The sequence below is a fragment of the Colius striatus genome, chromosome 12 (assembly GCF_028858725.1).
Source record: "Colius striatus isolate bColStr4 chromosome 12, bColStr4.1.hap1, whole genome shotgun sequence".
Taxonomy (NCBI): domain Eukaryota; kingdom Metazoa; phylum Chordata; class Aves; order Coliiformes; family Coliidae; genus Colius; species Colius striatus.
In genome coordinates, this window is record NC_084770.1 from 7,862,695 (window position 1) to 7,877,094 (window position 14,400).

Genomic DNA, 14,400 nt, shown 5'->3' on the forward strand with positions numbered 1-14,400 from the left:
GCCGAGTTAACAAGGAAAAAGGACACGGTTCAAGCATCTCCAACCACTCCTATTGCTGGTGACAGAACCAGGGCACAGATAACAAATGGCCAACACCTAAGTAGACTGTGGTTGCCTTTGGTGGCTAAGTCTTGTCTACAGCTGCTCAGAGCTCGAATGGGAGCCAAGTGTGCTCTGAAACACACATCAGCATTTTGCTGAGGTGTGATCAGCTTCATTCTTATGTGTGACTACAGGCACTGCCTCCTTGGGCAGCTGCTTTGTGTCTGAGCTCTGAGCAGCAGCAGTTAACAGACTAGCAAGGCAAGAAGGGAATAACCAATGTAAGCCAATGTAGCAGGAAGCAAAAGTATTAGTGCACCAAGGCGTTTTTGGGGCGTATTTGACCAAGGAGGACTGTATACATTAGGTATTATTGTGAGCTTTCTTTTTCAGGGATCTGTGGACAGTCTGGATGTGGCCCTGACAGCTCTGGCAGATGCCAGGCCTCTCTACAGCAAATCTGAATTAAATTCTCAGAGGCCAAGCCACCTTGATGGCAACCCACCTCACTTAGATACAAGAGACACCCAAAAGCCTATATTGTATTTTGGTTCATGTCCCAAAAAGCTCTGAAACTTGCTCCTGCTAGGCTACAGCATGCCAATAAATTTGGCAACCACCTCTGCTGTTGCAGCAGAAGTACAAATCCAATTCTGAGCTAGACTTTGCCAGAGCAGAGAGCTGGAAAAACAAACAAACAAGAAAAGGGCCTTTGACTCACTGCATTCCTGTTTCCTGGCTTCAGCCTGGCACAGACCGCAGGCAGGTCTCAGCAGCAGAGCAGTGTGGAGAGCAGCACAGCCCAGGCAGCCTGGAGCCATTCCCCTTCTTGAGGAAGTGGGATTCATATTTGCAATCAAGTCTTGAAACATTGCATCCTCTGAGGCTGCTCCAGCACTCTCCACCAAAGCTGTTGTTTCACCAGGAGTCAGGCAGCACCCGGCTGCCCAGCCTGCTCCCCAGCCTGCTGCACATCCCAGCAGTACACAGGGGCTGCAACACCTTCCTCCAGCTCTCCAAACTGCTTGAAGTGTGCCGAGGGTGCACACATTTTTAGGCAGCTGGATGCAGAGCAGGGGAGATGGGGAGGGATGCAAATATGCACATGCATGACTTTGCTTAATCCTGTTGCCATCGGTGTCTCTGGTACTCTTCCAGCATGGGGGTGTGAGGGTGTGCTCTGGGGCAGGAAGAGGAACCATCATGAGACAATCCACATGCCCCTCAGTCTCCACTTCTAATATCACCTAAAGAAAGATGAAGACAGGCGCAGATGTTGTGTTTCATTTATTTCCCCTGGATTTAGACACAGCTCTGGCAAACCACCACAGCAGCAAATCACCACAGCCTGCCTGCCGTGCCCATCCCACCTCCTCCCAGGAGGAGCAGCTGGTGGGGTTCCCCCCAGCCCCAGGGAGAGCTGCACCAAGCTGCTTGGAGGGGGCAGCTCTGCAGGATGAGCTGAGGCAGACGTGGTTGCCAGGGATCCCCTGACAGCAGCACAAACTCCTGCTGGAGATGCAGCATGTAGGAGTCAAGCCTCGGGTGCAACACCATGGTGCAACACAGGCAGCATTTCAGTGCTCCAGCTGCCCTCCCCTCCTTCCCTCCAGTTTTTCCTCTCCTTATTATACAAAGGGGGGGGTTAAATGTTTACAGGACAGGCCTTTAAGCTGGGAAGTTGGAGAGGCAACACAATGAATCTTCTCAACAGTCTGTCAGGAAAGGAGATAACTTCCAAGCAGGAAGCTGCACCGGTGGCTCAGAAACACTCAGAGCTTTCTCCCCAGCAGATTCCACATTGGAAGAGATGCAGCAAATGATCCTTCCATCATTATCTGGTGCCCACTGTATAGTCTTTGTTTTTCCAGATGCATCAAATTCCCCCAATTCTTGCCCAGGACCAGATTTTGAGGAAGGGCCATCCTGTGGTCTATGGCCTTTGCAGCCAGTGACTGGATGAGAGGAGGGTGCTGCAGAGCCTGGAAGACTTGGGTAGGCACAAGCTGCATGAACAAAGAGAAAAGACAATTCCCTATTGCAGTTTTTAAGTCTTGGAAACACCAAAGCTGGTAGAAAGGAAGGAGAAAAGTGCCAATGCAGCAGGGAGCTGAGCAAGGCTGCTCAGGGATAAACACTCCAGCCAAGACTCCTGCAGTGCTTTCTGGAGGGACAGCAGCCTTGCAGTAAATTCAACAGTAAAGATTACTGCAACTTGCCTTTTAGGAAGTGCCTGATAGCAGCAGAAATAGCTGTTGGGTCAAAATAAAAGCTGTACCTATGCCTGGGATGGGGACAGTTCTGTGACTTGAGCATTCATTCTGACTGAGGTAGGAGCATTTCTAATCCCACACACAGGATTTATTTACTAGCTTAGCAGCAGCTACTAACATAGCAAATTTCGTGTGATAAGCAGCATGTGCTTTCACTGCAACACCCTCAGACTGGGTCAGAAATACTCTGAGGAAAGAGATGCTACCACACTATGAACATCTGCTGCTCCTGCACCGTCAGGGTGGGAGGATGCAGCCTGGACATTCAGAGCAGAAAGATGCAGCCTGATCACCCATCACCATGGCACTGTAACATCCTTGAGCCTTTCAGCTGCTTTCCAACATGGACCTGGAAATCATGGCTTCTAACTTTGGGGTTTACCAGCAGCAGCACCAGGCTGGAAGCTCAAAGGATGCAATATAAAGCATTCTTTCATGCATCTCAGGCCATTAGCACAAGCAAGGACCAAACACAAGTGACAGACCCTATTTCACCAAAGTCAGCTGCAAATTAAACCCTGTCTCACCTGTGCACAGCTCATGAAATCAGCCCAAAAGGTGATTTCTGGTAGCTTTGCTCAGAATTCATACCTAAATGCCAGCTTTGCATGGCTATGGAGAGATACACTTTTTGCTAGGACCTGAGATTTGATTTGGGTTTTCTCTAAAAAGCATAATTCACATGGTGAAAGGCTCTGAGGTGGAAGTAAACAACTTGTGCACCAGCTTCCTCCAGGGTAGCACTGCCAGGGTCTTCAGCCAGCACTTAGCAGGGGCAGGAAGACTGTTATCACACCTGAGACATTTCTCTAGCAGAGGCTAAAGAGAAGCAGCTATTCCTGGCTGAGGAGGAAAAAAAAGGGAGGTACAGCAAGCCTGAATGAGTCCTGAGAAGTTCTAGGGAAGGACAGAGAATCCCAGAGGCACAGAGATGAGAGGTCCCAGCAAGAGCTGTGCTAAACACAGAGAGGCACTCCCAAAACATCACCATCACATTAACCTGTTAATTTATACAGTGGCTCTGTACAAAAATAGAAAGGTTCTAATAAGATTAACAATATTAAATAAATATGTAATAGAAAAAGTCTTTGGCTTAGTTCATAGCTCATCCTTTGGGTTGATGTTCATTTCACTGGGTCCTAGATGCTCCTGGTCCAACATGGCAATCACTTCATCGGCCTGGATTCGCTCCTGTAAGAGAAGAGGAGAGAAATTGTAGCAGCAGAGCCTCAGTGCCTGCTGCCAGCTTATTCAACATGGCTCAGCCAGCTGGGAGGACACGCAGCAAGCAGCTCCTCCAAGAACCAGTTCAGAGGACAGGCAACAGCTGGGGACTTCAGCTGGGCAAGATTAATTAAATCACTTTGCACCTCAATACTTAATTCTCTCCTCCCTCCAGGGGCTGTAAGGATTGGGACAGAGCTGATGTATTGCTGGTCCCTTATCACTGCTGCCACAGTGTATCCTCCTCCTGCACTCCCCCTTTGGACTTCCAGCTCCATAGACAGGGCTAATCCAAGCATGGAGAAATTTCAGCTGGCACCAAAAAGCAGAGACAGAGTAAACAATAAACACCAAAACCTTGCAGCCCACTTCATGAGGCAAAGGCACAAAGGTTTTGCTCTGTCCCTGCATTTAGTTTTACCCAGAGGTTGCCCGTTGAAAGGAACCACAGCTCAGGTCTCTCCCAAGCCATGTGGGTGCCCAGGCTGGACACTGGGCTGCAAACTGCTTTTGAGGACCTGGCAGCAGCTGCACATCAGCAGCGTCTGAGCTCTGGGGATGGCTGCGGACGACTATGCCGCTCCGCGGGTGGTTGCCACTAGGTGTCAGACACGGGCAGCGCAGCCGTGTGCAGCCCGGGAGGGAGCGCGGCTGCCCGGTAAGCGGCTCGGCGCTGCCGCCACCTCGGCTCGGGTCCCGCGGTGCGGGAAGGCTGCTGACGCGCTGAACACAGATCCGTGTGCTGGGATGGGAGGCTGCAGATGGTCCTGGCTCCTCTGGGATCCTGGGGACGCCCCGGCTCCCGTCCTGTTGCGATGGGGGGACTCACCAGCTCTCTGTAAAGCGGGTCCAGGGTGAACCAGAGCGCCACGGCACAGCGCTGGCCTTTGGTAACCGCCTTCACCCCGTGCGGGTTCTCGCCGCCCGACGAGAAGCTGATCATTCGCCCGCACTTGGGCTTGATGGAAGCCTGCGGGGAAACGGGGGTCAGCAGGCTGAAAAGGAGCAGCGTGGCTGTATGCAGGGCCTGGCACCTTACTGGGCATCTCTCTCTGCATCATCCCAAGACCTGGCGAGCTGCTCTGGAGGACAGACAGAGCTCTGGGCATGGCTGCAAATATGTGTGGGGTAAACAGGGAGGTTTGAGACTTGGTCCTGCTGAGCAGACATCATGCAGAAAGGAGGTGGTGGCACAAAGTCCTTGCAAAGCCTGCAGCTGACCACTTATGGCAAAACATTGCTCCAGGGAGGTTCAGCCTAACTCTTCCATGAAACATCTCTTTCTCCTCACTGCTGAGGCCACAAGAGGTATTCCACAGGACCTCAGGGGCAGAAGGGTCAACTAAATCAACCCTCAGACACTTAGGTAGATGCAATCTACCCTGCCAGCATCTACTGGACTCCAGAGCCCCAGCATAGCACCCAGCCCCTCTGTCCAAGCACGGCAGGGGTGCTCAGCTTCCATAAGGGCCCTAGGCAGAGGTGGGGGTTCATACCTGAGCCCCATTCCTCTCAGGAGCTGATGTTCACCACCGTGAACATCACCCAGTCTGGAGCAACCCTTGGCCAGGCACCGTTTCACATTTGGCCACGAGATGGGGTAGGAGCTCAGCAGTCCTCTGACAGGGACAGCTATCAGCCATCCTGTCTGCACTGGGTGGTATGAGCCCCTGATCCGCAGCTTTCCCACAGCCTCTGGGGAGGGAACAGAAGGTCTGTGCATCTCTGCCAGCTGGAGCCTACATGGGCTGTTTGCAAGGTAGGGGCTGCAGGTCACCCAGGGAAGCCCAGAGCTCCTGGGCATGGGAACAGCACGTGGTCCCCAGCACTAACTTACCGTCACAGTCTTGGCATCCATCTCGGTGAAAATGAACTCTCCTCCTTCGAAATCTGCGTTCATGTACAGGAGAGCGCTGGGGAGGAAGCAGGAGACCGCGGTGAGGGGACAGGGCTGACTCCTGCCACTGGTGCAGATCCTTCATCACAGGTGGGTGACTGCCAGAGGGGAGAGGTCCCACAGCAGGGCTGGTTCTGCCCTTGTTTCAGAGACACAGCTCAGAACTAGCACATCTCTCCTTGGCTGGGGAGCAAGTCTCAAAACATCCCCTGGGTCCTACCAGCTCTCACCCTCCCGCTTTGACCAAAACCACCTGACAGAGATACAGCCCTGTGGGCCCCAGTTGGTATCTCCCAACCCTATAATATCACTGGGCCATTACAGTTAAACTTGAAGCTTGCTGCCACCAGAAACTGCCTGCTGGATCTCACTTGTGCCATGGCTGGGATGTACCAGCTTTAGGGCTTACAGTTTGTGGAGCAGGATGCCCGAGGCAGCTCCCCATTCCTTCCTACCTGTAATCCCGAAAAGTATAGGCAGGAGGCTCCTTCCAGCACTCATTGGCCTCAGGGTCCAAGAGGCAGTTGTCAGCGTGGATGGGGTGGCTCAGGTCGTTCCTCCTCTCCTGCTGGCCTAGGCAGGACCACGTGGAGGAAGGGGGGAGGAGAAGGGATGGATGAGATGGAAATGCCATGCTCTGTAGGGTCTGCCACAGGGTGGGAGCATGCCCCAGCCCCACTCTGGGTGGTCACAGGTGAGAGAAGGAAAGGAAAGGATGGGGAGTAAAGGAAACTTCTGAGGACTCAGATCTGCACAGTTGTGCTTGTTCCTTACTGCAGGGAAGCAAGATGGAGGGCTGGGGTGCAGAAAGGAGTTGGTGCAGTGAGAAGAGGCAAGAGAAGAGAGAGGAAAAAAGAGGAAGTGTTGGAGACATGAAAAACAAGAGACACCCCAGAAATGAGCTTCTCTGGGACAGCAGTGCCCACCCTTGGCTGCCGTGGGGATGGTGACTCCCGCTGTGGGGAGCTGAGCCCCCCATCCCATCCCCACCACAGCCCCCAAGCCCTCACCAGACAGGGCAGTGCGGCACACCAGGTGTGTGTAGGAGAAGTAGAGCGTGGAGTTCAGCATGAAGTAGGACTCAACGATCCTGCGAGCCTTCTCGCTGATGTCGTAGAAGAGCCGTGCGCTGCGCAGTGGGACGCGGCCCTCGTAGCCATACTGAGCATGGGGAAGGGGCAAGAGAGGGTCAGCACTGCATCCTGCCCTACAGGGAGGGCATGGGAGGAGGGGGAGGAGGGAAGGAGATGTACCTTGAGGGCTTTGAGGACAGTGGCTCCTTCAAATCTCTCATTTGGGGTGTGGGGGGAGGTTTTGCCTCTGTAACCATCTCCAGCCAACATGATCCCCTGAAAGACACAAACACAGGTGAGAGGTGAACTGGTTCCTTGGGAGAGGGGAAGCTATAATGGAAGCATCTGGCATCCTCTTCTCCAAATCACAGAATCACAGAATGGTAGGAGTTGGAAGATACCTCTACAGATCATCCAGTCCAAGCCCCTGCTAAAGCAGGTTCCCCTCGATCAGACCACACAGGAGCATGTCCAGTCAGGTTTGGAAACCTCCAGGGAAGGAGACTCCACAGCCTTCCTGGGCAGCCTGTGCCATGGCTTCCTTCAGTCCCTTCTCAGGCTCAGCTGAATGAGAAGGCTCAATTTGGCTTGTGTATGAGCATCCTTTGGGGTTGGATATAACATGGGCAAAAAGCTATTTCTGCACATGATAGGCTGCAAGACAGAATGTTTCAAAGAATGGCCCAAGGTGGAGCAGCAGCTTCTGTGCCACAGTTATGGATGTGTTATGGGGATAAGCATCTGACTGCTCTCCAGGGGCATTCTGGCATCAGTTGCAACACTCTATAGAGTGAGGAATGAACCCAGAGCCTCTCCAGGGGCTGATCACACATTCAGCTCTCACAAGCAAGATGCTGGGGAGAGCATCAGGCACTCAGCCCAGGTGGCAGCAGTGTCCCTCTCAGGGGCATTGCCTACTCACACTGGCCACCCTGTGAAGCTCTCGGCACTGCTCCTCCGAGATGACGTTATCCAGTAGTACTCGCTGGGTCCCATTCAGCTGCTGTGAGTTGTAGACAAACTTCACATCACTGTAGAGAAGTGGACCTCCTGATGGGAAGAGAGACACTAAATGACCCTGCTGAACATGCCCTGGCCTTGCTGACATCTGGTACCGTGACTGAGGGCCAGCTGTGGTCACCCGCCTGTGCTGCCAGGGAAAGAGCTTCACAGCAGAGAGCAGAGTTTGGCCTCACATCAGCAACAAAAGAAACAGAAGCAACAGAAACACACAGAGATTAAATCAATTTGGAGCAAGAGCATCAGCATTTCCCTCCTCCTCATTAGCTGCCTTGCAAATGCAGGGACCACAGCCTGAGAACACCAAAACTTGATGGGACGCAATGAGAGATGCGGACACCATCTCACTTGTCTCTCCTGTCCAGCAGCCAACATCAACAGAGGCTGTAAGTTTCCAATGCATTTGAGTTGTGGGGATCTCACTGGTTTGGCATGCAAAGCCACTCTCTGCAGTTATCATCAGCAGGGGTTTTTGTACACACAGAAAACCTGAGCTTGCAGCAAGAATCGCTTGTTGTCCACCAAGAAGGGGGGTAGAAGAGGGTGAGCTGAAGGACCCTGGGGGCAATCCTCTGCAGAAGCAAAGAAGCTGTCATGGCCATCCCTGCCACTCCTTACTCCCTGCCTCCAAACTGCCTTCCTCTGATTGCCTGAAGCCAATGGCTTGGCTGCATTTTGGAGGTCCCAGGTTGCATCCATGGGATGAGAATACAAGGCTTGGCTGGGCTTACACACTGCTGGGCTCCTGCCTAGTACAGAGTGACTGAGTCTTGTCATGGGCATGAAGAAGAGAGAAGTTAGCTTTTTACAAGAAGTCCAGATCTATCCCCATCAGGTTCGCCTGATCAGAAAAACACGGTCAGGCCAAAAAATTCCTCATCTTTTGAAGCCTCTTCGCCTCATCTCCTCAAAGAGAGAGAGAATGAAAGAAATGGCAAGAATAAAAACCTAAACCAGATGTTTCAGCAGGAGGAAGGTGAAATGCATCTAAATTGTGGGAAAAACTATCTGTTGTCACGGAGCCACAATAAAACAGAGGAAACTGAGCCACAGAGCTCCTCTCACCACCTGACACAAAGAAACTTCTGTTACACTGCTTTTAGAATTGCTACTTTTTCTGTCTGCTGAGGCACACAGCGTGTTTTTGGAAGGTCCTATGGAGGACACGTAACCCCGAGGGCAGAGCCCATGACTTCATCTCTGAAGAGTCAGGCTCCTTGGAAATGGAAAAGACGGGACGTTCCTCACGTTCGCTTTGCTGTTCTCGTTGCTCAATAATAGCACTTATTGTAAATGGAGCTGGATCAGAAACAGGAGTCTGAAATCCAAACTCCTGGCACACTCCAACACAGGGTTGAGTTTTCCAGCTCAGATGTTGCTCTTCCCCAGCCGTAGGCACATGAGGGATGACCCTGGAAGGCATCACTCACCACCTCCCCAGTTCCTCCTGTACTTCCCAGGGAATTAGTGGGGGGCTGCTCTGTACCACGAACACTGAACCCTTGTCCCATGCTGGCAGTGAGCTCCTGGCTGCCTTGCCCTCACCATCTCTCAGCAGAGAGAGAGACCTGTTTCCCATATGTATATTCTGTGAAAAACACTCCAAAGAAATTAGGGAATTCTTTGTACTTTGAGGAGTGAAGGAATTAGGAAGAAAGAGGAAATACAGAAGGAAAGAAGTACAGAAGAGGAATAGAAAATTAAAATGGACTTTTCTTATTCTCTTTTGGCCTTTTCTTTTTCCAAGTGAAAAGAGAGAAAGAAAAAAGACAACAGAGGAAGGAAGCAGCTGGATGGACAAAAATTCCATTTTCTTTTTGAATTATTTTGGTTTTCTTTGTAAACTTGAAAACATTCTGCAACTAAGCCAGAATAAAAGCATAGAGAGAAGAAATAAAAACAGAGAAAGGCATACTCTGAAATTATTTGGTTCTAGAAGGCAAACAGGCCAAGAAATATAAATCAACCAGCTCTTGGCTAAACAAGCTCCCCAGGATTTTTCTGTGGTATTCATCCATTTTATGTATGGCTAGAGAACGGATAACAATACTCTGAACACAACAAGCAGCTGGAGACAACTTGAGGCTGTGGAAGGCTGTGAAATTCCCCCCAAAAAAGCCCAACCTTCTATTGCATTACAGGGAGGTTTAATTGGCTGCTGCTGTGGAGCTGGCCCCCTGGAGACACAAGACACCTCCTGCCTTGAGGTCCTGTTGTCTTGCAGCAGGGAGCATGCTTTGGTGTTAGGCTACAGTATAGTTTTGTTATATTATATTGTTATGGGGGAAATCTTGTCTTTAGTAGGAGATGTTGTAGTATTCTCTGTGCTTGCTGAAAATGTGCTGAAATCAGCTGAACTGTCTGTTGACAGGTCTAAACAACAAGTGACTTGATTTAAGCCAAGACATGAAATCACAAGCCAATCTGCAAACAGAAATGATTGTCAATGTGATGTGATTCAGTGCATTCAGCAAAGCATCAGGACCAGAGCTCCCAAAACCTAATGTCACCAGCATCTACCCTTCTGCAGCTGGACAACAGGGAACACTTTAATCCTAAAAGGTACCTGTGAAAAAGACTGCTGTTTGCACTGGGAGGAGGATCCAGCCTCCCAGTTCCACATCTCAGGGCTCTGTACCAAGCAGCTCAGCAGGTGGGAAAAGTGAGTCCAAGAGCAGAGCAGTGCTGGTGGGTTCCACAGAAGACTTTTCCATCTCTTAAACAAAACTTCACCCCCCCTCAGATAGGATTCCCTCATTGCTCAGCAACCAGCCTTTGCAGTCTTTAGCAACAGGATACAACCTTCTGATTTTTGTTGAAAGGTCTTCATCAGACTTACCTTCCTTCAACTCTCGATCTGGTTTTGGCATGGGTTTCTTTGTCAGGGACAGCCGGGGCCCATCCTCTGGTTCACTGCTAATACTTGATGGGACACTGAGGAGCAAGAGAGAAGAGGAAGATCACGACTTTGACCTCAGGGCTCCAGTTCTAGGAACTGTGCTGTTTTGCACCTTTTGGAAGACAATGCATGAAAACAACAGGCAACTTGGTATTTTGTACAAATGTCACAACCATACAAATAGAAGCCCTCACCCTGCCCTGTGGCAAACCCTGCTTATCTGGAAATGGGAACAACAGTTTCCACCAGCAAAGCAAAGACACCAATGTAAACAAACATCATCACTTGTCTCACTCACCATCATGCTTCCCTCTAGAGCATTGCTGGTTTTGGGGCACTCAGAATAAGGTGCTTGCCAGGAATGTTTGTAATGGTAAGGGGCAAAGGACCCTAATTCAAGGCTGACAATGTACTGAGGTGTCTAGGCAGCCCCCCATGAGTGGCAGGCTGTGAACCCTCAACAGGCACATCCCCTCAGCCCTGCTGCAGGGCTGGGTGCAGCTGCGGGCTCAGCTGGGGCTCACCTGTGCTCATCCTGCCGGGCACCATACCTGTTCCAGTAGTTCTGCAAGGAAAGAGAGAGATCATGTTGCTTAATTTAATGCTCTTTTTCACTGAGAGAGTTGTTAGACACTGTCCTAGGCTGCCCAGAGAAGTGGTGGAATCCTCATCCCTGGAAAGATGTGTAGATGAGGTGCTGAGGGACGTGGTTTAGTGCTGGGCTTGGCTGTGTGAGGGGAGTGATTTGATTTGATCTTGAATGTCCTTTCCACTGAAAATAATTCTATGATTCTATGATCCAGCTGAAGCCAGGGAGCTACCTGCTCTGACTCACAGAATCATACATTCATAAATTCATAGACTCATAATTGCTTCACTCCTGGGGACAACAGCCACCCTTTCTGGTATCAATCCATCCCACATAACTTTGGACAACTGCCTGGGGCCACTGAAAATGCAACCCCAATCTAAACTGGCATCCCATGATGAGTCCCTCACCACAGGAACAGCTGCCCTCTCTGCTTTGCCATCACCATTTTCTCATAGCAAATGAACCAGGCCAAGCCCCAGCTCTTGAGTCACCTACATGGGATTCAATTTATAGGAGGGAGAAGGAGGGGGAAACTGGTGCTACAGCTGTGACCTCCTCAAGGTCCTTGGCACAGCAGACCCATGCATTACCGGCTCGGTGTAGGTGTATCCCAGGCCAGCTGCAGCCACCTGCAAGAGGTGAGACTCCAGCTTATGGCGTCGCAGCAGCATCTTGGCTTCCTGAAAAGGAAAAGGGAAAGACTTGCACATGCAGCTTTCACAAGCTAAAGGCAATGAACCTCTCCTTCAAGGGGGGTTTGCTTTTTCACTGCAGAGTCCTACAAGGTGAGGGATGCTTGGGCTATGCCTTGGAGCAACTCCGGACACAGGGTTGAGCTACTCACTACCTTAGAGAAGGGGACGTGTTCAGCAACTTATTTGGGAAGGCTGAATCTCCAAAATACATGTTCATAGCTGGCAGAGAGTGCTGAGCACCTCAGAAAGCTTCTAAATATCTGGCCAGCAAGGGGCTGGCCAGAGAAGCCCCAGCTGCAGAACAGGAGGCAAGTTCAGGCTGGGCTGTGCCTCGGGTCTCCATCTGCCCATCACCTGCAGTGGGTGGGCTGCAGCATTGCAGCCTGGGACACACTCAGGGTGCTTGGATGGGGACCACAAAGCACAGCCAGCTGGGAAGCATCCATCAGAGAGTTTTTCTTTTTTTTAATTAAATATTTGTAAACAAACCACTGAGTTTTCTCCTTGAAAATTACTCTGCAAAAATCAATAGTGGGTTTTTTTTACAGAAAACTCCAAACACTGGAAACAATGGAATGGTTTTGTCAACTTCAGGTTTTTTTCCTAGATTTGCTTTGTGAAGAGGAATGATAATTAGTTTTGTTTCCTTTTTTATCATTACCCTTTTCCTTTAGCATTTTACCAAATTCACCTTGATCTTCCTGGAATTAAGAAATTCCAAAGGGAAAGTCCAATTCCTGCCTTCTCTCTGCTTATGGCAGAAGAGGAATGAGCCTTAGCAGGGCTGTGATGGGATGGGAGGAACTTCTCTTCTGCATGGTGAGAAAGGCAGCCCCAGGGCTGCAGATAAAGGCTACTCCAGCTGAGAGGAAGCCTGCCCCACTGGGTGACTGAGTAGATCCTGTTTGGTTGTTTGACCACAGCCTAACCCTATGATAGCAGAGTTATTCCTTGCAGAACAGGCTGAGCACTTAACTCCAAGCTCAGTGACTTGAGAGTAACACTGACAGGCCAACTTCCCCTTGGGAAAATATTTCTCAGCCCTCTCTTAACAGAGGCTGCCCTCTGCTCAGTGCTTCATTGAGCTCCTCCTCTGCATCCCCCCTGGAGCATTCAACTAGAGGAGAGTTTACGTTGTTGAGGCACTCGGTCATCGCCCTCCCTGCCCTTGCTTGGGCTTTGTTAAGCTGAAGTCCCCATTTAAAGAAGATTCTGCCCTCTAGTTTCTCCTCCACACCAGTGACTCTGGACTTGCACCCTGATAAATAGTATCGTCAGCTAGTCCAGCATCAGCACATCTCTTTTCAAAGTGGTCCCACTGTGGGAAAACTGCCAAGCTGCTTTTGTTTCCAGCTGATGCTTTTGTTAAAGCCTCTCACCAAGGGCTCTTAGGTGACACTCTCACCTTTCTGGGTTTGATGGTGTCTGGATCCATTGTACCTTCTAAGAGACCCTTGTAATAATCTGCATTCTCCAAGACATCTTCATCATCTGGGTGGAAGAGGAGGTAGGACTTGGCACATTCCAGGGCTTTTACGTAGTCACCAACTGGGAGGCAACACAACAGTTGTCAAGGGGGGTAGAGGAGGGGGCACAGCCCACAGCCCTGCCAGCAGTGCCAGGGGCTCACACAGAGCATGGCAGAGCTGAGGTGGGGAGCATGTAGAGAGCAAGGGCACAGCCTGAGCTCTCCATCAGCTGAAGGGTGAGCCCAGCATTTTACAGGGCTTTTTTCATACAACTTTGTCTCATCCACTCCACTGGTGGGGAAAGTGAGGCACAGAGACACAACTTCTCTGCAGTCATGCACAGATCAGATGGAACCCAAACTGGATCCCAAACTGGCAGGATGTGGATGCTGTCTGGCAGCAAACTGCCTTTCTTCTGTGCAGCATCTCTCAGGGCTCTGGGGGGTCTTACCCATCATATTAAAACTCCAATCGGGCAGAGGAATAAGAAAGCCTGTACACCACACGTGAAACACTGCTGACTCCTCCAGCTTTCTTCCCAGTACATTGATGAATGAAGAAGCTTTAGGTTTGAGCAGCAATTTTGAGCCTCACACATTCTGCCCTGAGCTCTTAGCACAAGCCTGAGAGAGCAGAATCCTGCCTAAATTTTCGCTTGCATAGCAGAACATAACAAAATGCCATACAGGACCTTAAATTGGCTGTATTTTATAGCACTGCCAATTTATGATATTTTGCAATTTTGCCAATTCTTGCAACTTTACTGTGAAATACTTGGTAATTAGCAAAAAATTGGAGTCTTGGGATAAGCTTGGGCTAACTTGTACACCTAAGTTACCTTAGGAAAACACATCAACTGGTTTAAGGAAACATGAAATATATAAATCCCCAGGAGTTTAATATCAAAAGGCAAATGAAAGGACTGTAAAAAAATATTATTCATTTCAATAATAATAATGTTTAAGCTAAAGGTTGGCCTTTTAAAACCCAACCAATGATTTAAAATGCTTTTACAAAAATACTTCATTGCATTTCAATCAACCTGACTTTTGAAGAGCCAATTTCCAACGCCCTTTGCTTCCTGACTCTTTTAGACCATGCCGTGGCATCGCTGTAGCACAGACATCATGGGGAAATTTCCACATGAAACGATTCAAACTTGGACACAGTGTAACAGGACTCAGCAAGTGCTATGAGGAACAGAAAGACATCCTTT

The 14,400-nt window shown here is 50.0% G+C and overlaps 1 protein-coding gene across 2 annotated transcripts in view; it reads right to left on the reverse strand.

Moving 5' to 3' along the window:
- Positions 1–1,316: 1,316 nt before the first annotated feature.
- The window catches only part of P3H2 (prolyl 3-hydroxylase 2), a 70,033-nt gene continuing 56,949 nt past the window's right edge, over positions 1,317–14,400 (reverse strand). Inside the window, exons 5-15 of one of the 2 annotated variants that reach the window (XM_062005765.1) lie at positions 13,121–13,263; positions 11,611–11,700; positions 10,953–10,993; positions 10,369–10,463; positions 7,432–7,559; positions 6,690–6,785; positions 6,447–6,597; positions 5,892–6,009; positions 5,377–5,452; positions 4,369–4,509; positions 1,317–3,506 (exon numbers count right to left, since the gene is read on the reverse strand). In XM_062005765.1, the coding sequence (XP_061861749.1) occupies positions 3,414–3,506; positions 4,369–4,509; positions 5,377–5,452; positions 5,892–6,009; positions 6,447–6,597; positions 6,690–6,785; positions 7,432–7,559; positions 10,369–10,463; positions 10,953–10,993; positions 11,611–11,700; positions 13,121–13,263 (1,172 nt within the window). In that variant the 3' untranslated portion in view covers positions 1,317–3,413. The other variant, XM_062005766.1, reaches the window with a different exon arrangement.